General features: G+C 38.8%; 1 protein-coding gene across 1 annotated transcript; it reads left to right on the top strand.

Annotated features, from left to right (window-relative positions):
- Positions 1 to 583: 583 nt before the first annotated feature.
- Positions 584 to 10,324, top strand: uap1l1 (UDP-N-acetylglucosamine pyrophosphorylase 1, like 1). The gene is made up of 9 exons (XM_023284360.3): positions 584 to 1,147; positions 2,790 to 2,994; positions 4,479 to 4,654; positions 4,731 to 4,903; positions 6,909 to 7,102; positions 8,300 to 8,440; positions 8,554 to 8,739; positions 9,705 to 9,771; positions 9,927 to 10,324. The coding sequence occupies exons 1-9, from the start codon at positions 868 to 870 to the stop codon at positions 10,011 to 10,013; spliced, it is 1,509 nt and encodes a 502-aa protein (XP_023140128.3). The 5' UTR covers positions 584 to 867; the 3' UTR covers positions 10,014 to 10,324.
- Positions 10,325 to 25,791: the final 15,467 nt, after the last annotated feature.

Here is a 25,791-nt window from a genome sequence, read left to right as displayed (position 1 = left end):
ACTCATCAGACATTTTCTGCTTGTTTTTGGTGGGTTTTACTCCAAAGTTTAGAGTGGAAATGTCTCTTGGGTGGAACTGCTAACAATCTGGATACCCCAACTTACACTGCTTTCATGTATTTAACTATTAATTTCTCAAACAAATGTAATGGACTTAAACATACAATACATCCCCCCGAAATGTGGTAGAGTCAAGGTATAAAGAAAACCTCAGACCTTGAATTAATGTAAGTTTGTGCTCTCCATCACCTCTTGTATGGTATTATCAGTGATAAAGAGTTTGGGATAGGCATACAAATATTTCAATTTCTTTAAAAGTATAAGAGGTAACTTGAAAATGTACACGCTGTGATATCGAAAACATGTTTTTTGAGGAATAGCTGGAATATTAAATGATAAAAACTTTTCACTACAAAGGTATTGCAAGAAAACGACCACACTGAGTCATTTTTGACCCACTTATGCATCTAAGGGTTACACAAAAAAACAAAAGCATGATAAGCAGTTGTGTCAGCCTGCCCCCTATAATCCAGTGTGTAGTAGTTGGTGCAGCTGCAGACTGATGGTGGATCAGGTGGTGCAGTCAGCTGACTAAACCTGGAGTGGAGTCAGCAGCTTTTTGGGTTCCTCTGGTTTCCTGCTGCTGACTGGGAGGATTCAGTCCAAACTTTGCTATTTCAGACACATGTTGCAGCTTCTCTAAACGTGTGGCTGCATAAAGAGTTCTTTGAGCGCAGAGCTGCAGTATCTGTTCTATCTCAAGGATTCCTGCTCAGCTGCAGTCACGAGTTGCTCCCGACACACTCACTTCCTCCTTCACTGCAACAGACACGCTGGTGGACGCGCTCTCCGCCACCGACGCGCACGATGGCTTCTCTGGAACGGCTGCAGCGGGGCTTAGAAAGCGCAGGGCAGCCCCACGTCCTGCAGTTCTGGCCGGAGCTGAGTGAGGAGCAGAGGGACGCTTTCCTCCAGGAGCTGGCTCAGCTGGACCTGCAGGGGCTCAGGGAGCACTGCGAGGCGGCCGCCAAGGCTGCAGCCTCCCCGCCGGCCTGCCTGGACCAGCACATGGAGCCGCTGCCGCCGGACAGCATCGGCAGCGTGAGGAAGAGCGACACAAAGAGTCTGTCAAGGTGGGAACAGGAAGGTGAGTTTGGTGGAGGAAACGCGGGAACCTGGAAGGAGAACGGGCGGTGCCACACCTAGTGAGCGACATGGAGTTCATGTAGTCAGATGTTCCAGCTGTGCAGCCAGTCTGATCTACACATGCCTCATGTGTGGCTCGATTGTTCTCTCTAAGAACTTACATCAGGAGTATTTCAGTCACTATACTATTTCCAGTGGTGCACAGGTAGTTCTTGAACTCAAGTAGAGTTTTGAGGCGCCTGCCTTCTACTTTTGCTTCCTTTGTTCTTTTTTGCCCTCTGATATCTTATTTTTCTAAGTCTTTATTTAGTGTCTACTGTTGCACGAAGAGAGAGTAACGAAATTTCGATTCTTGGTATGTCATGTACATATTGAAGAATTGACAATAAAGCTGACTTTTGACTTGACTTTTGACTTAATTGCTTTATGGGACTTCTTACTTACTTGCATATCAGAGGGCAATTTCGACAGTTTATAACTACCTGTTATATTTCTGATGTTCCATAAAAGTGTGGAAACGTGAAATGGTCTACAATGGTAAAACTCCAACATTTTAAGGTTGTGGTCCCATAAAACCAGTCTGGATGGGGCCCCTTCTCATCTCATGTTTCACACCTGCCAGCAGTTTAACCAGTAAACACTGTTTCAGTTCCACACTTCCAGTAGTGGCCAACCAGTATGTTATTTTCAGAGCTGACTTGGATTGTTGGAAATCAGTGAGACTGATAATGGATATTTAGGACCGATTTACATTTGTAGTAAAACTGACAATCTTGTCAGAGTTTAAAATAACACGAACTAAACACAAGACTTTGTTGAAATACTGTTATTTCTTTATATATGTTTTACATGTTTAAATAAAAGAAAGCTTTTCTTTTAGTGTTGAATGTTGCCAGTCAGACCATGCTGTCTTTGTGTTCAGAATAATCATAGATATAGAAAAGCCACTTGCATCAAAGCCAAAGTAGTTCATTTTTAATACATTTACTTAATCAGGAATAAGTTTAAAAAAAATAAGGAAACTGATAATCAGAAAAATGCTGAACATTAGATCCACTTATTGGTTGACCTCTAAGTCTGAGATCCAAAATGGTCAGGAAATGATCCTCACAAATTGTATTCAATATATGACATCAATATTTTGAACTCATACAGCAAGACTCAGTGCACACCTGAAAAAACAGACCAGAACAATTCAATTTCAATTTAATTTTTTTTATATAGTGGCAATTACAATTCAGATTGTCTCAAGACGCTTTACAGAACCCAAATGGCCTGAAAAAAATCCTCACATAGTGGAATTCCTTTATTTCAGTGGACAGGAAACAAATTAATGCTGCAGTTTGTTGAAATAAGAGAGAAGAAGCTATTTTCAAGTTTTTGCAAATTGATGTAGTGACATTATTGACTGTGTGGGAGGTTAGAAACATGATGGTGTGCTTTTTGAAATGAAAGAAATGAGCAGTATTTGTACATTACCATAACTTTATTGGATTCAACCTTCTCAGGAAAATGGTCCACACAAGGTACATAAGGGCATAAACACTGGTGACATCATGCTGATGTGCTATGTAGGACACAAATCAGTAAAATTCACTTGCATGCATCTTGTTCCTACTCATGGCACCACTTTCTCCTGACAGGCCTGCTGCAAATCTCAGAGAGTCGTGTTGGAGTCCTGCTCCTGGCTGGTGGACAGGGGACCCGTCTTGGTGTTCAGTATCCTAAAGGGATGTATAATGTTGGGCTGCCAAGTGGAAAAACCCTGTATCAGATCCAGGCAGAGCGTATTCACAAAATCCAGGAAATTGCAGACAGCAAGCATGGCTCTAAATGCACTGTACCATGGTAAGACTATGTGATGGTTAAACACTTGGTTAAACCCTCATGAACTGTTTTATCCTACTTGGTTGCAGCAGAAAAAGCTCTTTTGGGAAACCTGTCAACAAAGAGTTATTTATACGCATTACAGCCTGACCAATACTGTATTTTTGGGCCAGACCAATGCTATGTATACATGTATTTACATACACACACACACACACACACACACACACACACACACACACACACACACACACACACACACACACACACACACACACACACACACACACACACACACACACACACACACACACAGTATGTTAGAGTCATATTTGGCAATGCATTTAGCAGCTTTCTGTCCTGATTCAGCTGTGATACATACTCTGCTACATGTACTGCAGACAGTGCTGAGCATTGTAAACACTGGAGTCACAGTTGATCTGCTGGACAAACCATATATGCTTGTACCATTTTTAAATTATCCCAAGTGTAATATAATAGAATTTCTTTTATTGTCTTTATAAATTTGCAACAAAATGAATCAATAATCTTTTGGTGCACTGTAAATAAATACAAAGTGCATAAGTAGGCAGTAGGAATTTCTAGTACGCATTGAAGTCCAGACAGTTAGTGTTTGACAGAGTACAGTTGTCTTATGGCTCTGGCTAGAAGCTGTTTTTCAGTCTGTCTGTCGTTTGATGGACCTGAAGCATCTTATCTGAGGTTAGAAGCTCAAATAGATGGTTATATTGAACACTATATATGCCACTAGCAAAATATCTTTAATGGGCCAATTTCAGCCAAGAACATCGGTCAGGCTTTAACATACATCCGGTGGCTGCAGACCACCATTATTATTCATTCTGAAAAAGTTCACTATTAACTCTCCTTGTACTTCTGTTCAGCCTGTAGCTGCCAAATCTGTACAACACTGGAAGTATTAAACTAACTACATCTTAGTCAAAATTTAATCAAGATGTGAACTATTAGTTTCAAAATTCACATATTTTTATATCGTACAACCAAAAGAGTAAAATTTAGAAAGCTAAATATAGTGCTATCTAAAGTGAAATAGTTTTTTTTTGTTGTTTTTGTGTTTTTAACCACCAAGCTGTCTCTTGTAATGAAAATGCTCTGTATCAGTTTTGCTGAAGCAACAGCACTTTGTTAATTAGTTTAAATAAATAAGTTGCTGGCTACCTCTTGTAGAACACAGTTAAGAACTTTTAAATCTGTCATGCTTGAAGGTCGGCCAACTAATTTCAGACTGTCTCTGAACACAGCAGCTGAGAACAACCCTGATGAGAATGACCCAGAACAGAAAACTTCCAGGCTGTAAACCAAAACTCAGTTTAAAACAGCTAAAAGAAGCCAAAGACCCCTTTCACATACAGCTTAGCCACTGTTAATAGAAACACAGAGATGTAAGGTATATATGTCACCAAGATTCTAGAGACTATGTGTTAAACATGTAACTTTTTGACTGTATTGTTGCACCTCTTCAGGTACATAATGACCAGTGAGTTCACTCTGGCTCCCACTGAGAAGTTCTTTGAGGAGAACAACTACTTTGGTCTGCAGCCATCAAACATCATTATGTTTGAGCAGAGGATGATCCCAGCTGTGACCTTTGATGGAAAGGTCATCCTGCAGGGTAAAGGGAAGATAGCTATGGCTCCAGGTAGGTGCATGCAAGCTCATTCAGCAGACCTAGACACACACGTCAGTGAAAGAAATGACCAATACTTTGATTTCAGATGGTAATGGAGGTCTTTACCAGGCACTGGTGGACAATGAAGTGCTGCAGGACATGAAGAAAAGGGGAGTGGAGTACCTGCATGTGTACTGTGTGGACAACATCCTGGTCAAGATGGCCGACCCCATGTTTATTGGCTTCTGTGTGAGCAAAGGGGCTGACTGCGGGGCCAAGGTGCAGTAATACAGTAGCAAGCAGCAGATATAAAATACCAGATGAAAGGAATAGTAAAGCATTGTCAGAGATATACCTGTTTGCTCTTTCTCCCCCAACAAATTCAGATATTCAATTTATATTAACAAAAAACAATTACATACAGTCATGGATGAAAATATTGGCACCCCTGGATTTTTTCCAGAAAATATACCTTACTCCCAGAAATTGTTGCACTTACAAATGTTTTTGGTATACACGTGTTTATTTCCTTGATGTGCATTGGGAAAACACAAAAAAGCAGAAGAAAAAAGCCAAAATCGATAAAATTTTACACAAAACTCAAAAAATGGCCGGAGTTTCAGGGATGCCAATGCTTTCGTCCGTGACTGTATTTGAATACCGAAGGTGGCTGAATTTTTTTTTTTTAACTTTTAGGTTTAAAAAAATAGCTACACATATTGACTCAAAGCTGCAGCACATGTTTTTATCAACATTGTTTCATCATAAATCTGAAGAAATAGTTATAAAAGAGCAAGTTTACATACTGGAGTCACCCTAAAATGTCTTGGTCATGATCCAGCTGTCAGTAAGACTACTGCAGGTTTGTATGTATGGACTTGTTGCCCTGATAGCAACAGCTTCCAAAACATCCAGAGTCTGTGGTGTCCGTCTGTGGCCATCAGGTGTCCTTTGGTTCAACTAGCTTAATTTTATAAGCTATGTCCTAAGAGACAATGATGTGCTTCATTGATTAACAGTCCTACACGAATAATTATTTAGCTAAAGGTCACACAATATATTGCTTCAGCATCAACACTGCAATGTGAGCATGCACAATGGTAAGACAAATGACCTTAAACACATCATGCTACAACATTTTTGCTTCCATTTAAGGGCTCTAAGATTAACAGACTTTTATTTTTTTTTTAACTTCATTTACACACTACAAAGTTTGCTGACGCGCAGTGTTGATGTCAGCAGCAAAATGAGCGAAGAACAGGAGAGAAACACTGAAAAAGACGATTGGTTACAAAAACAAAATGCAATATCATAAATCAATCAATCAGACAGACTTTATTTATATAGCACTTTTGATACAAACCAAAATGCAGCACAAAGTGCTTTACAAAAATAAAGAATGCACTCCATTCCCACCGCCACAGTAAAGTTATCAATAAAGGACTTCTAAAACATCGTCCTGTGTAACACATGTAATGAGGAAACTCCAAAAGAGATCATATGAAATAAAATAAGATAGATAACTAAAATAAATTAAATATCTATTTTTGAAAGAGATACAGTGCTCAGCATAAATGAGTACAGCAAGTACAACAGATTTGTCAGAAAACCTTTCGTTTCCTTTCAGAATCAAAGGAACATATGCATTCTTCTTACTTGTGAGACATATTGTTTGTTTAACCCAATTCTTCAAAGAAAAGGAAACGTACACCAATCAGGCATAACATTACACCTACCTAAGCATTGTTACAGACCATGTACACCCTTTCAGGGAAACAGTATTCCCTGATGGCTGTGGCCTCTTTCAGCAGGATAATGCTCCGCTCTGCAACAAAGCAAAAATGGTTCAGGAATGGTTTGAGGAGCACAACAACCAATTTGAGGTGTTTACTCGGCCTCCAAATTCCCCAGATCTCAATGCAATCCAGCTTCTGTGGGATGTGCTGGACAAACAAGTCCAATCCATAGAGGCCCCACCTCACAACGTCCATGATTTAAAGGATCTGCTGCTGACATCTTAGTGCCAGATACCACAGCAAGCCTTCAGGGGTCTAGTGGAGTCCATGTCTTAACAAATCAGGGCTATTTTGGCAGCAAAAGGGGACCAACACAATATTAGGCAGGTGGCCATAATGTTATACCTGATCAGTGTTTATAACTTTCTCTCCTATGAATATCTATACAATCCCTAGATCAGATTGGCTAGACTGTCTGTAAATGAACACAATGCTCTAACTGTGTCTTCTTTTTTCCTGTTTTTTTTTTTAACTCTGTCCTGCATCAGGTGGTGGAGAAGGCGTATCCTGCAGAGCCGGTGGGTGTGGTTTGCAGAGTGCGAGGGGTCTCCCAGGTGGTGGAGTACAGCGAAATCAAGCCAGAGACGACTGAACTTAGGGGACCTGGTGATGAATTTGTCTACTCTGCTGGAAACATCTGCAATCACTTCTTTACCAGAACCTTCCTGCAGGACGTGACAGAGTAAGAGGCAGCACACCATTACACTGATCTAAGACAAAGAGTAAGCTGAGCATTACCATAGGAGATATCATTTTGGTCTGTCGGAAAGTTGAAAATCCAACAATCCTTTTCGTTAATACAGTTTCTGACTAGTAAATGGTGGAATCTTGGCAGTTTTTTTTTTTTTCAACATGGCTTTCAAGCCTGCCAGTGGGTTTTGGGGTTCAAAGAGTTAAAACAACTATCACTCATTCATACATTCATGAAAACAATATTATTTGACATATACACTAGTGAAACTTTCAGATCCTTTAGAATCTCAGACTTCCATTTGCTGTGCAGTTCACTTAAAACAGAAGGTGTGTTGCACTGGAAACCAGTCCGTCCCAGTTTTCTGTTGGTATGTGGACATTTCAAAGCCTGTTGCTCCTGTGATCTGGTATTGCGGTTGCTGGATCTGAAGTCAGTCAGAGAGGTTATGTCAGAACTTTAGTTAAAAATTGTCGATCGTTGTTTTATTTTCAGTGCAGAGGCAGATGTTCAGCAGGATAACTTCAGCACTGGATCCTACAGGTTTTGCTCAGAGATGCACACGGCTGTAAGAGCAAACATCTTTGATAATTACAAGCAAGTAAAGCTCCACTGTGTGTTCAGACGTAGTTAAACAGTCGCTCTTGCAGATTTTTGTTATGCTCCTTCACAAATGAACTGAACTGAACTAATGATGTGACCACTAGTTACTTGATCACTTATTTTGCCATGTGTTTACTTTTACATAGAAGGTCTTAGTGGTTATGAACAGAACCATACCAAGTGTGGTGGGCAGACTCATGACTTGTTCAGAATGCTGTATTCTGCCAGATGTTGTAAAATCTGGTTGTACACAAGTTTGCAATAACACAAAATAAAGTGTTAAAGTAGTGCAACTTGATTGATAACATTAATAGAAGCACTACAACTACTGGTTAGACTGACTGTGATTTATGTGCATGTTTATTGTCCTCAGTGGATGATTGGTAAACTGTCTGGACAGACCTCTCCTGTAGCACTGCCATTAGATCATTTTGGTATCTGACAAGTTGGGTCAAAAACAACTCAGCAGTGGAACTTCCCACCAGAGAATAAACCATCCGTATGATTGTCTTTTGTCATAATTTCACATTTTGTTCAGTGCTGTAAAAAACATTTGATTTCCTGCTGATTCTTTTAATTTTACAGGAAATTTAAAGGCCAGCTGAAACAGCATGTTGCCATTAAGAAAGTACCGTTTGTGGACACGTGTGGCAACCAAGTCAAACCTACCAAACCCAATGGTATAAAGATGGAGAAATTTGTTTTTGATGTATTCCCATTCTCAAGGTAAGGATGTGCTTAGCTCTGTATATACTGACAGAGAGAATGTTAGGTTGGACATAACATGTAAACATGTATGTGTACTACCAGTTAAAACATTTACTGCCTGTCTTTGGAAGGAACTTCGTCGTGTTTGAGGTTGTGAGGGAGGATGAGTTTTCCCCTCTGAAAAATGCAGACGGAGCAGCCAAAGACAGTCCAACCACAGCCAGAAACTCTCTGCTGGCTCAACACTGCCGCTGGGCCACATCTGCTGGAGGCACACTGCAAGATGAACATGACAATACCTTTCTTCCATCAGCCAGGTCAGAGGAAAATACTGTACAACCTGCAGGATCTGAAGCTCATGTACAGCGTGCCTGTCTCACGGAAAGAAAACACTGTCATTTACTGATCAGTCTTGCTCCATGCAGGGAGGTATTTATAATTATAGATAACTAGTTAAGTTACTGCAGTGTTGTGTTTGTGCGTAAATGTGCACAGCTCTATCTCTTCAGAGACGCTCGTATGGATCGTGCTCCTCTCTGTTGCTGGATATATTTAATACACTCAAAGAAACGAGTCCTAAAAACCGCTGGAAGCAACCAATTAAACTTCAGGTCCTGTTAATGTTATGGTCTGTGTATGTCACCTCTGTCAAAGGCTCAAAACTGTGTCCTCTTTGTGGTATTTGTAGTCGGCCACGCAGCTGTTGCAGTTATCTAATGCGGCTGTCTCTTGCATTTGCACACTGTTGATGCGTTCATTGAAACTTGGACATCAATTAGATCGGGGCTGGCCCCAGTGCAGGATGTAAACAAACACAAAAATGAAATAAAGAAAAGTTGTGGTTTTGGAGAGGTTTTCTTGCTCGATCTACTTCTCAGCCACTTTGACTGTGGCCAAAATCATAAAACAATTAAACCGCTATTAGATGTATAATGATTGTGAAAATATATTTAACAAATAATTTCGACTTTATTGACGGCAGTTTTCTTAATTGGAGCAAGTAATACAAGATGTGATTACATTTAGTTACATTATTTTACAGAAATATGTATTTCCAAGCCACAAAGTAATTTTAAAATTCAAATATACAACAGATACATTTTTCAAGTCAGATCAAAAGAAATGGGTGCCATACAAAGTCAGTGATTTTAGTAAATATCAATGTCTTATGAAGAAATATTGACCCTCTTGTGTATTGGTCTGGACATGTTGTTTTCATTAGAAAAACAATCAAAACTTATCCTTGAAATCTAAAAGTGTGTTGTTATTGTTTTCCCCGCAGTATATCAGCAGAGGACAGTACTCCGGCACAATTTGAGATTTCACCACTGGTCTCATACTTTGGAGAGGTGAGAACCTAAAAACAGATTGTTACTGGGGGGAGGGACATGTTTCCTTCACTATTGCTGGAAACGACATGTTTCCTTTACTATTGCTGGACAACAATTGCACAATGTGATTTTGTACTTTGTCATGTTTAACTCTCACTTGATTTCTCTGTTAGGGTCTGGAGCACCTGCTGAAAGGGAAGACACTGACAACTCCCTTCATTCTGGATGAAAAAAGGGCCAAAGAGCTGCAGGCACAGTAGCATCTTTTTGATTCTGAGTGTTGACTGCAGTGGACATTTCAACATTGTGTAACTCAGATGTCCAAAGTCTGGATCCATGTGCCTGAGAAGTTTCAGCCCAAGAATGCACCATTTTCTAAATGAGCTAAATGCCATTATAATCATATCAAGCTACTATGTCATTTAATGCCATTTTCAATTTGCTAAGCTTCAATGTGATGTCATCAGTTCAAAAGAAATAAGAGATCAAGGATGAGGTCTGGATTTTTTGTAATAAAATGTTTGGATTCTCCAACAAATTGAAAGTGTAATAAAAATTTAAATTCTGTTAACTCATTCTACTTTTTAATCTTTTTCCTCTAACTGAATGTAATGAAGTAGTTTTGAGTATTCAACAGTGGATTGACCCATGTAAAGAAAGTTGGAAAATCATTTAAAACTTGCTGTAGAAAGTGGAGCTGTGAATCAGAAACACTGTTGCTCGTCATCTGTTCTGTTCAAACATCGGGAATAGAAGTAAAGGCAGATGAAATGAATGGTGGAAGACAGATGTACTGTGATATAACTTGTGCAAGAGCAGATGTTGCCAAATAAGCACAGCTTCAATTCAAAATCTGTACCTCTATCAGCCGTAAATACACAAAAAACAGCTACAAAGCAGTGAAGCTAAATAAAAGTAAAACGAGGAAAAAAGATATTGTGATAGGATATCATCTGTGTATAAGTGATGCATAGAACTGGAGATAACCAATTATGTAAATATACCTGACTAATTTTAAACACTGAAGTTAAAACACAACAATATTATTTGTTTATATGCAATTACCTTGTCAATTTTCATATGAAGGTCAAAACCGTCTCTGATTTGTTTCACCCAAAAGGTGCCAAAAGCATGTTGAGGCTGCATTGAAAGGAGTGATGCTTTGACTCTGCCCTCTGTGTCCAGGCCTCCAGGGGGCAGAAGCAGGAGGATGTGGAGCTGGATGCTCACTACCTGGCTGTTTGCAGAGCTAAAGGACATCCATCCATTCATCCGTAGTTGTCTGATCTCTAAAATGTCAGAAAATGGTAAAAGTGTTGATCAGTCCACAATGACAAATGTCCAGTTTCGACCAAAACCCAAAAATATTTGACTGTCACACAGGAACACAGGAGGAAGGACACTAAGCTTTCACATTTAAGAAGCTGTAGAATTTACACTGTTTTTGGTAAACATTACTCAAATTGGATAATCGATCATCAAAATAGATTAAGTTAATGACAGCTGATCGATTATTCTTTGTAATTCTGCAATGTCACTTTTGGCTGACAAAATAAAACTTCAGCCTACATTAGCTGTGGGGAAAAACACCTGAGAATGTCGATCAGGTAGAAAAGCTGCAGTAAAGCAAAGGGAGGGCACATCAAACATCTTTTTTGCTGCCAAATGTTTACCATGAAATCCAAATCTGGCTTCTCTCAGCTGGAGGTGTTCTTAAAAATAAAAATGTTCAAGTAAAATGTAACATTTTAGACAGCAGGGATGGCTCAGTCAGAGAGCTTGTCAATTTCATAGTTTTCTTACTGCCAATGGCAGCTAATATGGATTTAACAATGTAACAACACAAACATCTTGTGAAAGTTGCCTTAAAACACTACTTTTATCGATGACTGAACCCGAATAGAACTTTCCTGTAACATTGCCTCAGTGACTTGTTTAGTCCAGACTAAATGACAGAAATCCACAAGTGTAATTTTATTTCAGGACTCAGTTATTAAATGTCAAAACAATCCATGTGACTCTAAAAACTCAACACCTTTACAAACTCTAAGATTAAACTCTCCACAAGGATCCAAAATAAGTTGGACTTCTACATGAGAGCTTTAATTATTCTTCATCTACTTCCTGAAAAGTTTGGTCAATAAAAAAAGACAAAAACTAATATTTTCAGCTGAACTAAAGACAGACTTTGTGATTTTTCTGCTCACATGTTGTGTTGTTGTAAACTTCCTCTTTCAAATAAATATCCTCCTAACCCCCTGGAAACCAGCGTTTGTCCTGTTTTTGTGTTGCTCCTCGGCGACCCTAGACAGCCGGGTCCTAATGTTTTTTGAGCAACACACCATACTATGACATTTTTACAATGATGGTTCTACTATGAAACCAGTTTGACATGTTCAGGTGTTCTTTGTGTGAAAACTCAGAGATTTCAGGTATCAGAAGGTGGTTTTCAACTTTCTTTGTTAACTTTCTGCTTCAACTTTAAACTAAATTTCCTTCACTAACCCAGCCCTCTGGACTTCCAGGAAGCTGTGTTCCTATTGGCTGTCCAGGTGGCTGCTAGGTGTTATCAGGAACACCTGAGCAGCTCAGTGTCTTCCTGCTTTATTTAGCTGCAGACAAACATTTCCTCTGCTTCTCTTCACCACTGAACCGGGTTTGGCTCCATTGCTTTAGTTTGTTCTTTAGGTGTTGACTTGCAGCTTCCAGCAGTAAAATCGTCTTTAATGTGTTTCTTGGTGTGTTTTAGGGCTTTGTACTGGATAGTTGTCTTGGTAAATGTGGTTCTTTAGCCACAGTTGGCACATGGTGCTAATGTATGCAGTGATTAGTGGATTTGGTGCAGCTGAGTTGTGTCTTTATCTTGGCTGTAGTGAGTCTTCAGAGGTTTTTGGTCAGACACATTCTGTATTCTTGTTTGTGAACCCACGTTGGTTGTCCAGAAGGTAAGAGTTCCTGTCCTGATTCTCTGTTCTCAGAGGTTCTCTGGTAGGCTGCAGGAGACTTTAGTGTTTGGGTTGTACTAGTTTGGTTTTTGTATGGTTTCATTTGGACGACTATCTTCAGGCCCCTCCATGTGGTTTAGTGAGGTTTTCTGCAACAGTTCTACAAAGCAACCTGCAGCAGAAGAGACTTTGAGAGTTTTTAGGAAGTTCTGGAGACCAGACTTTAGAGCAGCAGAAACATTTGTCAGCAGTTTGAGCAGGAGAAGGTGAGCTTCAGTGTAGAAATGAGGAGAAGGAAACCTTCTTGACCCGTGTGGTGAGGTCCTGTACCAAGAGTTTGAGCAGGTTGTGAAGAGTCTGTAGTTCTTTGGTCTGAAAGCACAAGAAGAGTCGACTCATTAAAGGAGAAAACAGGAGATATTGTTGCTTCTTCTGTCGCTCTGCAGTTTCCAGTTTCCTTAGACTGAATGTCAAGTTTATATTTTAAATGATTTCCCATGTGAGCCCAAGAAGACTTCAATAAACTCCCTCCATCCCCTGGACACAACAGATTTTATTACGATGTTAAATCTTTTTTTGCTGTTGTTTTTGAGTTTTAATCGTAGTTTTAGCATAGTTTTTTCTCTTTGCTTGTTTAGTTTTGTAATCTGTGTGAAAGGTGCTAAACAAATAAAGTTGAATTGATAAACTGAATAATTGACTAACTCATGATTGTGACAACAGAAGTACTTTCATTGTGATTTAAGGGTTTGTTTCATTTTTAAGGTTGGGGTTAAAATCTTGACAGAAAAAAAGATTAAAGAAATAAACTACAGTAAAAAAGCAATTAAATCAAAGGAAAAAAACATTTAATATAATAAAACTTTTAAAAAGAAAATTAAACATTAAATACAATTAAATTATATTAGACAAAATATTTAATTAGATAATTAAACAGAAGATACAAAGCATGTAATTATGAAATTAAACAAAAATTTTTAAACAAAAATATTAAACATTAAAGATGAAATATTTTAGATAATTAAACATTTAAAAAATACAATTAAACAAGAATACATTCAGAAAAATACAAAACATTTAATTAGATTATTAAACCTTTAAAAGTCAAAACATTCAATTAAAAAATTAAATGTTTAATTAGAAAATAAAATCTTAAGACAATAAAACTTTAAATAGGAATTAAACAGAAAATACAATGAAGCATTAAAAAAGAAAATTAAACATTAAAAGCTGGTAAAATATTTAAAAAGAAAAACCTCAACAAAGATTTAATCAAAAAATTTAACATTGGGAAAGAAAAGGAAATTTTTCAAACAAGCCGATAAAACATTTGAAAAAAACAACAATTAAACATTAAAAAGACAAAACATTTGGAAATCAAATCAGACATTAGAAAAGAATAAAAGGTGAGAAAAGAGCAAAACTAAACATTTAAGAAGAATCAAACTAAAGACAAAACATTTGAAAAGACACCAGTTAGACTTTAGAAGATCAAATTAAACAGAAGAGACAATAAAATGATCAAAAAGAGCAAAAACAGATAAAGGTCAAAGCGTTTTCTATTCTGAAATGAAAACATCAAGTTGTTTCTTCAAACATTTCCTCTTTCTATATTCTTGGTTTGATTGTGGACAGATTTACTAAGAACTCATTTCAGAAAACTGATTTCCAGATAAAGTCTACTAGTAGTTGAAGGCATTTATCAAACTAATGTTACCTTCTGATCTCCACAAACTTTACTGTTCAGTGAAGAGAATCAAAGTTTGTTCAGGATTTCTAAAAAACCCACAGGTGAAGGTCTGAGAAGAACTCAGATGGATGGTCTAAATGTGAAATCAAGACTCATGGTCACAAGTTTTAAGGCTTCTGTTAACCAGAAAGTTCAAACTAACAGAGAAGTACTGAGAAACTTTTAAGATTTCAGTCCTCAGACTGTCTGAAGGTTCAAACTAACAGAGAAGTACTGAGAAACTTTTAAAACTTCAGTCCTCAGACTGTCTGAAGGTTCAAACTAACAGAGAACTACTCAGGAACTTCGAAGATATCAGTCCTTGGGCTGTCTGAAAGTTCAGTCTAACAGAGAACTACTGTGGGACTTAGAAAATTTCAGCCCTCAGACTGTGTGAAAGCTCAGGTCCTGAGGACTCGGGAGGTCTCGAGGCTTGGAAAGTCTTGGAACTGAGGGTTCCACCCTCCAGCACAAAGGCTGAAGTCCAGCCTCCTGAGAAAAACGGTCGAGTCAAGACTCGAGTTAAAAAAAAACTCGAAAATGACAAAAAATAGATGATAAATGCGCAAAAAAAAGAAGAATTAGTATCTGAGCGAGTAGCTCAGGGAGTAAGAAGACGGACTACCAAGTGGAAGGTCGCAGGTTCAAGACCCACCACTGGCACTTTACTTTCTTTGTCTTTGTTAGGATTTTGATAAAAATTTAAGAAGGGTCTGGTCTTGAACCAGCGACCTGCAGCTCCATAGGTAAATCCTTAACTCACTGAGCTACAGATCAGATAAAAAGAAATGAATTCGTCGTCCCTTTGACATCGTAGTTCCTGAAGTGACCACATGGGCAGAGCCAAGGCGGAGTCTGGGTGGAGTCAGGGCGGAGAGTAGGCGGGGGGGTGGGTGGCGGCCTCCCCCCTCTACCCCCCACCACCCACCACACCTTCCCCCGCCCCACGAGTTCTTCGAGTCTCCACGGGTTTTCCCAAGTTTCTGGAGTTTCCACCAGGTCGGAGGCACAAGAAGTTGTCATGAAGAGGTGTTGAAGTCAGCCAGGATGGACTGACTTTTTACAGCTACTAGAAGGAAGACCACTAGAAGAGCAGGTCTTTAACCACCATCCATAAAATCCATGGAGTCGCTCCAGAGAAATGAAGGCAGGTCAACTTTTATCAACCTCCATCCAGATGTTCAACTTCATATCTTTAATTTGACATTTTTAGCACCACAAACCTTTAGTGTCACACTTTTTTTTTATCATTTATTAGGATTTTAATGGAATCCACCAGCAGATTTTGTTTTTGTTGAAAAAATTTATTCTTGTCGTGGGACTGCAGTATTTAAAACTTTTCCTTCTATTTGACCTCATGTTTATTAGTTTTAGTGGAGAAAGTTTTGTCAATTCGTCTCTTAAAAACTAAATAATAAATTGGATTAGTCAAGAGGTTTAAATTTCTTACTTTGTCATATTTTAAATATGACAAAAAAATATAAAAATAAAGTCTTGAGACAATTTGACCTGTAATTGGCATTATATAAATAAAATTGAATTAAAATTGTATGTATCTTGTAATGTTGGAGTAATTCAGCCATATATGTTAGAAAACACATTTTCTTTGTCCATTAATCTGTTGTTTTCTCCAGTAATTCATTTCTTGTTTTGGTTTATAAAATGTCAAACCCAAATATATTCAGTTTACTGTCATAAAAACCAAAAATATTTACATTCATGATGCAGGAATCAGGCAGTTTTTCACTTTTTTATCTTAGTTTAGTCAGAAAGATAGTTGATTATGTGTGAATTGTTGCAGCTTGTGAGCCGTAGAAGGTTTTAATCTTTGGGGCCGAGTGTCAGAAAACATTTAGAAACTAACATCAACAAAAAACTCAACAAAGATTTGAACATTATTAAAGGGAAATCCAACTTTTACATGACAATGTCTAATTAAAGGACATTTATTTCCAATGTAAATGTGTGATATTCATCCTCTGGAGCCTTCTCTTCACATCGTCTTCCACCTGGACTGGTTTGGTCGGGAGCATGTGCAACAAACATTTGAAAAACTGCACTTTAACATCAATAAATGACACTGAAGTTTAATCTCTACATAAATGAGACTGAGTCTGGATGTGCTGCTCTGTCATTAACTCCTAAGTTTAGGGAAAGTTCAAACAAAAGAGGACAGTTCAGATAAGACTTGAGAATTAGCTTATTTTGAACAAACATCTCAGACTTTCTGAGCTTCAGCACCTCTAGCAAGATATTTTAACAACAAGCAACTCAAGAGATCCAGGAGCTGGAGAGAGTTAGCTTTAGCTGAGCCAAAGAACATGTGGGATGCTAACCTAGCAAACATTTAAGACTTTTCTCTGTGAATTCAGAGAAATAATTTACTATTTAATGACAGAGCTACACATCTTAACTCAGTCTCATTAAAACAGACTCTAATTCAGTGTCATCCATCCATATTAAAATGCAGTTACCCAAAATGTTTGTTGCATGAGCTCCAACAAAACCTGTCCAGGTAGAAGGCCACTTTGACAAACAGGAAGTGGAAGATTCCAAGCAGATTTATAGAAGGGGGAACCGGACTGTACTAAGTGTCGTCGAGTATAGAGGGGTGTTTTGTGGGTTTTTAAGGCTGATAATGATTGTTAGTGAGACATTTGGAGTAGATATTCATTTGCAGTATATTAAAGTATTTAAAATCTTGGAGTTAAACTTTGAAGAACACAAACTCTAACAGAAAACTTTGTTGATACGTTTTTGTTTTGTTTACAGATGTTAAGTGAAAGGAGTTTTATTCGTGACGTATAACCAATCAAATCACTCCAGAAGACAGAGCGACCACAGGTAGATAAAGGTTCAGAGCCAAAGTAGCACCATTTTTAAACGTATTTATTACCATAAATTAGTAAAAAATAAAATACTGATAATCAGTAAATCAGTCAGCCCACAATTACTACAATTCTACAATGTATGTCTCTTTGCTTTGACTTGTTATTTGTACAATATACGATGTATATGATGGTGTTTTTTCATACCAAAGGCTATACTATGATGTTTTCTAAGAGACGTACCATGATACTCTGCTTGTTCTGGCCCTGGACCGCTGCACTCCTCCTCAGTTGTTTTCTGGATTGTACTCAGCTGCATGCCTTCGTCCACCCGGCCTCCGTTGACTCGTCCCGCCTGCCGTCTCTGGAGCTGAAGCTGGATTGGAACAGACCAAAGTACAGTCCAATCACGATGCCAGCTGCCTCTCAAAAGGCTCCTTCATCTGGCAGGTGGCAGCACTTCTTCTGAGGGGAAGCTGAGCTGGCCCGGCAGAACTTTGGAGATGTGTTCCGGTGGTTGGTGGATGTGTGGGGAGATAGAGAGGGACCTTTGAATTGTTCAGAAAGGAAAACAAGGAACCCATTGGTTGTTTTAGTTTAGGGTGCCACTGCGGTGTGTTTTGGGGGTTTAAGAGGTGAACAGGATGAGTTTTTATTTCGTATTGATTATCTTTTACTTTGTTCCTGGTTGGAATGCCCATCAATGTCAACGTGAACTTTACTTTTAGTTCTGTTTATTTATTTTTATTTTACTAACACTCATTTGCTTTTAACCCCCTCACATGTTGTGTTGTTGTAAACTTAGTCTTTCAAATAAATACTCGTCTAACCCTCTGGAAACCAGTGTTTGTACTGTTTTTGTGTTGCTCCTCACCTACTTCAGACAGCCAGGACATAACGTTTTGTGGACTAAAGGCTATACTATGACGTTTTTAGACCAAAGGCTATACTATGACGTTTTTTGGACGACATGCTATTCTATGACGTTTTAAGAGCAACATGCTATACCATGACATTTGTTGGACGACATGCTATGACGTTTTTAGAGCGACATGCTACACTATGACATTTTTAGAGCGACATGCTATACTATGATGTTTTCTGAACGACATGCTATACTATGACGTTTGTTGGACCAAAGACTATACTCTGACGTTTTTAGAGCGACATGCTATACTATGACATTTTAAGCGCGACATGCTATACTATGATGTTTTTTGGACGACATGCTACACTATGACGTTTTAAGAGCGACATGCTAAACTATGACAATTTTAGAGCGACATGCTATACTATGATGTTTTTTGGGCGACATGCTATACTATGACGTTTTTTGGGCGACATGCTATACTATGACGTTATTGGGCGACATGCTATACTATGACATTTTTTGGATGACATGCTACACTATGACGTTTTAAGAGCGACATGCTAAACTATGACAATTTTAGAGCGACATGCTATACTATGATGTTTTTTGGGCGACATGCTATACTATGACGTTTTTTGGGCGACATGCTATACTATGACGTTATTGGGCGACATGCTATACTATGACATTTTTTGGACGACATGCTATGCTATGACGTTTTAAGAGCAACATGCTATACTGTGACGTTTTTCGGACCAAAGGCTATACGATGACTTTTTTGAGCGACATGCTATACTATGGACATTTGTTGGATGACATACTATACTATGGACATTTTCTGGACCAAAGACTATACTATGACGTTTTTTGGGCGACATGCTATACTATGACGTTTGTTGGGCCAAAGGCTATACTATGATGTTTTTTGGACGACATGCTATACTATGATGTTTTTTGGACCAAAGGCTATACTGCGACGTTTTTAGAGCGACATGCTATACTATGACGTTTGTTGGGCCAAAGGCTATACTATGATGTTTTCTGGACGACATGCTATACTATGACGTTTTTTGGACCAAAGGCTATACTGTGACGTTTTTAGAGCGACATGCTATACTGTGACGTTTGTTGGACGACATGCTATTCCATGACGTTTTTAGAGCGACATGCTATACTATGACGTTTGTTGGACCACATGCTATACTATGACGTTTTTAGAGCGATATGCTATACTATGACGTTTTTAGAGTGACATGCTATACTATGACGTTTTTAGAGCGACATGCTATACTCTGATGTTTTTTGGACGACATGCTATACGATGACGTTTTTTGGACCAAAGGCTATATTGTGACGTTTTTAGAGCGAAATGCTATACTATGACGTTTGTTGGACGACATGCAATACTATGATGTTTTCAGAGCGAAATGCTATACTATGACGTTTTTAGAGCAAAGGCTATTCGATGGTGTTTGTTGGACAACATGCTATACTATGACGTTTGTTGGGCCAAAGGCTATACTATGATGTTTTTTGGACGACATGCCATACTATGACGTTTTTTGGACCAAAGGCTATACTGTGACGTTTTTAGAGCGACATGCTATACTATGACGTTTTTAGAGCGACATGCTATACTATGACGTTTTTAGAGCAACATGCTATACTATGACGTTTTTAGACCAAAGGCTATACTGTGACGTTTTTAGAGCGACATGCGATACTATGACGTTTTAAGAGCGACATGCTAAACTATGACAATTTTAGAGCGACATGCTATACTATGACATTTTTAGAGCAAAGGCTATACTATGACGTTTTTCCTTTTTTTTTTTCCAAAATAATTTTTTTGAAAAAAGTACTGAGATAATGTCAATAAAAAATACAATCCACTTTTTTTCTTTTTTAAACACGTATACACCTAAGCACGCAGTCATGTCATGAATGCATACACATACAGGTATATGTCAGCATTTAAACAAAGCCACGTACATATATGTACAGAAAAGCAAAACAAGATAACGGAACAATATAGAACATAAACCCCCTCCCATCCACCCCATCCCACCTCAACTTAGCACATATGACCAACATATAATACTGGTTATTCAAAATGTATGAAACACAGAAACAGGCACACATTTAGTTGGGGAGTAGCTTCAAACTTGTAAAATATGATATGAACGGTTGCCATTTACAGAAAAACTTATCAGTGGACCCTCTCAAAGTATATTTTATCTTCTCAAGTTTTAGGAAGAATATGGTGTCCTTAAGCCACCAGGAGATGGAAGGATAGTTGACAGATTTCCAATGTAGCAGTAAACAATGTCTTGCCAATAGGGATGTGAAAGCTAAAATGCCCTTTTGGTTAGAATTTAATGCGAGAGAAGCATCAGGAATCCCAAATATAGCAATCAATGGGGAAGGCTGCAAATTTACTCCAAGAACAGTGGACATAATATTAAAATACCTGGTCCAAAAATCATTTAGCCCTGGGCAACGAAAAAACATATGGCTGAGATGACAAGGAGAGCCATGACATTTATCACATTCATCCTTCACTTCTGGATAAATTCCAGTCAGTCTGGATTTAGAAAAATGGACCCTATGCAGGACCTTAAATTGAATAAATCCCAGACGAGCACAAGAAGTGTTAGATCGTATCCTGTCTATAGCATGATGCCAGAGGTTTTCATTTAATTGGATTCCCAGTTCCTTTTCCCATGTACTCTTAATTTTGGTACTAGAATGATTACTTAAGGACAAGATGAAGTTGTACATGTTGGAAATTAAGCCTTTCTGTTGAGGACTGTGTGAGAACAAGTTCTCCCAAAGTTGTCCTGGAGGTGCAGAGGGAAAATTCGGGAAACATTTGGAGACAAAATCACGGATTTGGAAATAGCGATACAAATGAGAAGGAGGGAGGTCATACCTGGAGGACAGGTTACCGAAACTCTCAAAGACACCACCCATATATAGATTTTTGAATTGTTTAATACCCTTGTCAAACCATTTTGAAAACACCGGGTCCAGAAGTGGAGGAAATAGGTGGTTGTTGGTTAATGGACCTAAGGAAGATGCATCTGAGAATTTAAAGTGCTGTCTAAACTGATAACAGATCTGAAGAGTGTTTAGAACCACTTGATTATCAGAATATAATGAAGGTTTTACAGGCAACGAGGAATGAAGTAAAGCAGGTATAGAGGAACTTCTACAAGATGATAACTCCAATTTACACCAAGAGGAACTAGGAGAGTGTATCCAATGGCAAAGTTTATGGAGATGAGCGGCCCAATAGTAAAATTGGAAATTGGGTAATGCAAGACCACCACTGAGTTTGCATCTTTGCAATGAAGTTTTGCAAACTCTTAGTGACTTCCCACCCCAAATGAAGGAACAAATTAACTTATCCAGAGAATCAAAAAAATGTTTTGGCAGAAAGAGAGGAACTGACTGGAATAAGAAAAGAAATTTTGGTAATATATTCATTTTAACTACGCTGATCCTGCCAATTACAGAAAGGGGGAGGCTGCCCCATCTTTGAATATCAGATGTGATCACAGAGATAAGAGGAGTAAAATTAGCTGTTACAAGGTCAGATAGAGAAGGTATCACATTAATACCGAGGTATTTAAACCCTGAAGGGCTAAATTGCAAAGGCAGGTCTGATTGTTGGAGATGGCATGCTGCAGTATTAACAGGAAAACATACACTTTTCTCCAGATTTAATTTATAACCTGAAAACCAACTGAATTGCTCCAGAATGCTTAAAACAGCCGGAATAGAAGTTGCAGGGTCAGTTACATAAAACAGGAAATCATCCGCATATAATGATAATTTGTGCTCAATTCCATTTCGAATGATTCCTCTAAATAGGGGAGAAGATTGTAACACCATGGATAAGGGTTCAATAGCAATAGCAAAAAGCAAAGGTGATAAAGGACACCCTTGGCGAGTACCACGCCCAAGGGCAAAATAATCAGAATAAACATCATTAGTGTGGATACTGGCTTTAGGGGATGAGTAAAGAAGACGGATCAAAGAAATGAATTTATCTCTAAAACCGAACCTTTTCAAAACAGCAAACAAGTACTCCCACTCTACTCTGTCAAATGCTTTTTCAGCATCCAAGGAAAAAACGATTTCAGGTAGCTCAGCTGAATGTTTAGAGTAAATTATGTTAAAAAGTGTTCGGGTATTAAAAAATAACTGGCGCCCCTTGATAAAACCATTCTGCTCTTCAGAAATAATACATGGAAGCACGTTCTCTAATCGAGATGCAATTACTTTAGCCAACACCTTTACATCAACATTGAGCAAAGATAACGGTCTATAAGAGCCACAAGAGGTTGGTTCCTTGTCCTTCTTAAGAAGGAGAGCAATAGTAGCTTGTGTCAAAGTGGGTGGTAATGAACCATGATCCAGAGACTCATTAAACACCGATAAAAGTAGTGGTGCCAATTTTCCAATACATTTTTTATAAAACTCAATCGGAAACCCATCCGGTCCAGGGGCTTTGTTAGATTGCATAGCTTTAATTGAAATTACTAATTCTTCAAGAGAGAGTGGGGAGTCCTATTATTCTGCCATATTAAGGTCAATGACGGGATTCTGTAGATTTTGAAGAAAATCATTCATTTTAGTATTGTCTGTTGGCAATTCTGATTTATATAATGATTAGTAAAAAGACTCAAAAGTGGTATTGATTTCTATAGGATCTGTAATAATTATATTCTGGGTGTTTTTAATACTAGGTATCAAACGGGAAGCGGCCCGACGCCGTAACTGATGAGCCAGCAAACGACTTGCTTTGTCGCCGTGTTCATAATATGAACCGCGGCTACGTAGCAACAAGCACTCTGCACCTTTAGTTGAAATAAGATCAAATTCTGCTTGTAAATCAATACGCTGCTTAAGCAATTCTGGAGTAGGGGTTAGTGCATATTTTTGATCAAGATCACTAATAGCTATTGTAAGTTCACTGAGTCTAGAGTTAAGCCTTTTGCGAGAATGCACTGAATATGAAATAATTTGTCCTCTAAGATAAGACTTAAGTGTTTCCCATAACAATGAACATGAAGTTGAGTCATTCTGGTTAAAAGAAAGGAACTCGTCAATAGAATTTGTAATGAAATTGCAAAATTCATTATCTGCTAAGAGAAGGGAGTTAAATCGCCAGAGTGGAGGGCTACCTTTATGACTGGAAAGTTGAATGTCTAGCAATAATGGTGCATGGTCAGATATTACAATAGCCAAATAGTCAGAGGAAAGTACACATGTATTAAGGGTGTTATCTATAAAGAAATAGTCAATCCTTGAATAGGACTGATGCACTTTGGAGAAAAAAGAACATTTTCTCATAGAAGGATTTCGAGATCTCCATGGATCAACCAGACCATTCAGCCCCATAAACTCAGAAAAAGTTTTAGACATAGCAGATTGAGTCAGATTACGTGGATTAGACCGATCTAGAGATGGGTCGAAAACGCAATTAAGATCCCCTCCAAAAATCACAGAATGAGTATTTAAGAAAGGAAGATTGCTTAATAATCTGTTAGCAAATTCAGCATCATCAAAGTTTGGAGCATATACGTTTGCCAACAAGACTTTTCTTTGCATTAGGGTGCCAGCCACAATCAGATATCTTCCATTCTTGTCCACAATGACATCAGTAGATGAAAATTCGACTTTCTTGTTTATGAAAATGGCAACTCCTCTTGCTTTTGAGTTAAAGTTTGAGTGGAAGCACTGACTTACCCAAGAGCAGTGTAGCCTATGGTGATCTTTAATCCAAAGATGAGTCTCCTGTAAGAATACTATAGCAGAATTTAAACGTTTCAAGTGAGTGAAAACCTTAGACATCTTGACAGGGTTACCCATACCTCTGATATTCCAGCTAATAAATCTGAGAGGTGTGCCTGAACCAGCAATGCTGGGATTTATGTTGGTGATAACCATTTAAATAAAATAAACAACCAAAATACAAACAGCTACAGAGTTGAGGTGGCATACCCTCTCCACAACATACACCCCTGAACATACACCCAAAGTCCCCATATAACTACAAAACAAAGGAGACAGCAGTGTTTTCCCCAGTAAACACAAGTCGCCCACCATAATGTGAGGGCAACTCAGGAGACAAAGCAGAACAAATAAAAGCAGGAGAAGAGACTCCTACCGATTTCAAAGCTGATCAACAGTGTGCGCAATAATAAAACAAAACAAAATTACACACACACACACACACACACACACACACACACACACACACATATATATATACATACACACACAAACATATATATATATATATACATACATATATACATACATACACACACATACACACACATACATATATATATACACATACATACATACACACCCATATCTTACATAACAAAAATATGTTAATTAAAGATGAACATATTGGCCAGACAAAAAGATAATAGTGCACCAACAGAACAGTGGAAAATGATATAAAAATAAAAGTGCAAATACAATGTTGATGCCAGTCATAGTTGAAGAATAAAAATATATTATAGATTATATCACAGTGACTAAGGCGGTGAAAGAAAAGGCATCTGATATTGTTTTAAACAACCACGAGTAACACCGACCTAGTTAGTGCATCAGATCAGAGAGCCATTTAAGGTGCAAAGGCAAATTTCAGGCTAAAGAGACCACGAACCATTGGCAAATACAAAATCAACGGTAAATCCGCATAACACATGAACATCCGAATTCAAGAATAAGCAAAATCGGCTCTATAAGGACTAATGCAGCTTAACCGTTTACCAGAGTTTTGACATAGTCGCTGGCTTTTTCCGCTGAAACAAATTCCTTCGTGACGCCGTCGTGTGTGATGCGAAGCCGGGCGGGGTGGATGAGTCCGTACCGACCCCGTCAATGCCACGGAGCTGTCGCCTGACCTCGTTGAATGCAGCCCGCGCGCGGGCTACCTTGGCAGTATGGTCCGGGAAGCCCGAGATGGTCAAGTCCCGGACTTGAATCTGTTGAAGCTCCCTCGCACGGCGCAAAATGTCCACACAGTCACTGTAGTAGTGAAATCTGCACACAATGGCTCTCGGTCGTTCGTGGGGCTTGGGCTTCGGTTGAAGGGTCCGGTGGGCTCTGTCCAGCAGCGGCTCCTTTTGCAGATTGAACGCCTCCTTTAACAACGCGGCTACAGCAGCTGTAGTGCAGGAATCGTTGCCCTCCGGAACTCCCACAATCCTGATATTATTACGTCGTGATCTGGACTCTCGATCTTCACATTTATTCTCGAGCTTAGTCACGTTAGCAGTAAGGCTCTCTATGGTCGTTTTCATCACGGCGATGTCATCGGTGCACCCCGACAGCGCCTGCTCCATTTCCCCCACCGTACCTCTTAGCGTAGCCAAGCTAGCATCAGTAGCAGCTCTGTCTTGGGCCAGTTGTGTTTTCACCGCCTACAGGTCAAGCTTGATAGTCGACAGAGTATCACCGAGAGTTTCCTGGAATTCTTTTTTTAAAGATGTCAGCAATATCTTTCCTCAGCGAAGCCATAAACTCCAGCCTGAGGGCGGTGGTATCGAGGTCGGCTAGCAGCGAAGTGGACGTAGCGGTAGCTGGTGGCTCACCCGGGGACGTGGTCGCGACGGGCCTGAGTTGTGTCTGAACAGC

This window comes from Amphiprion ocellaris, chromosome 17, assembly GCF_022539595.1.
Source record: "Amphiprion ocellaris isolate individual 3 ecotype Okinawa chromosome 17, ASM2253959v1, whole genome shotgun sequence".
Taxonomy (NCBI): Eukaryota; Metazoa; Chordata; class Actinopteri; family Pomacentridae; genus Amphiprion; species Amphiprion ocellaris.
The sequence above is the reverse complement of the archived record's forward strand: the minus strand, read 5'-3'. Positions and strand labels throughout refer to the sequence as shown.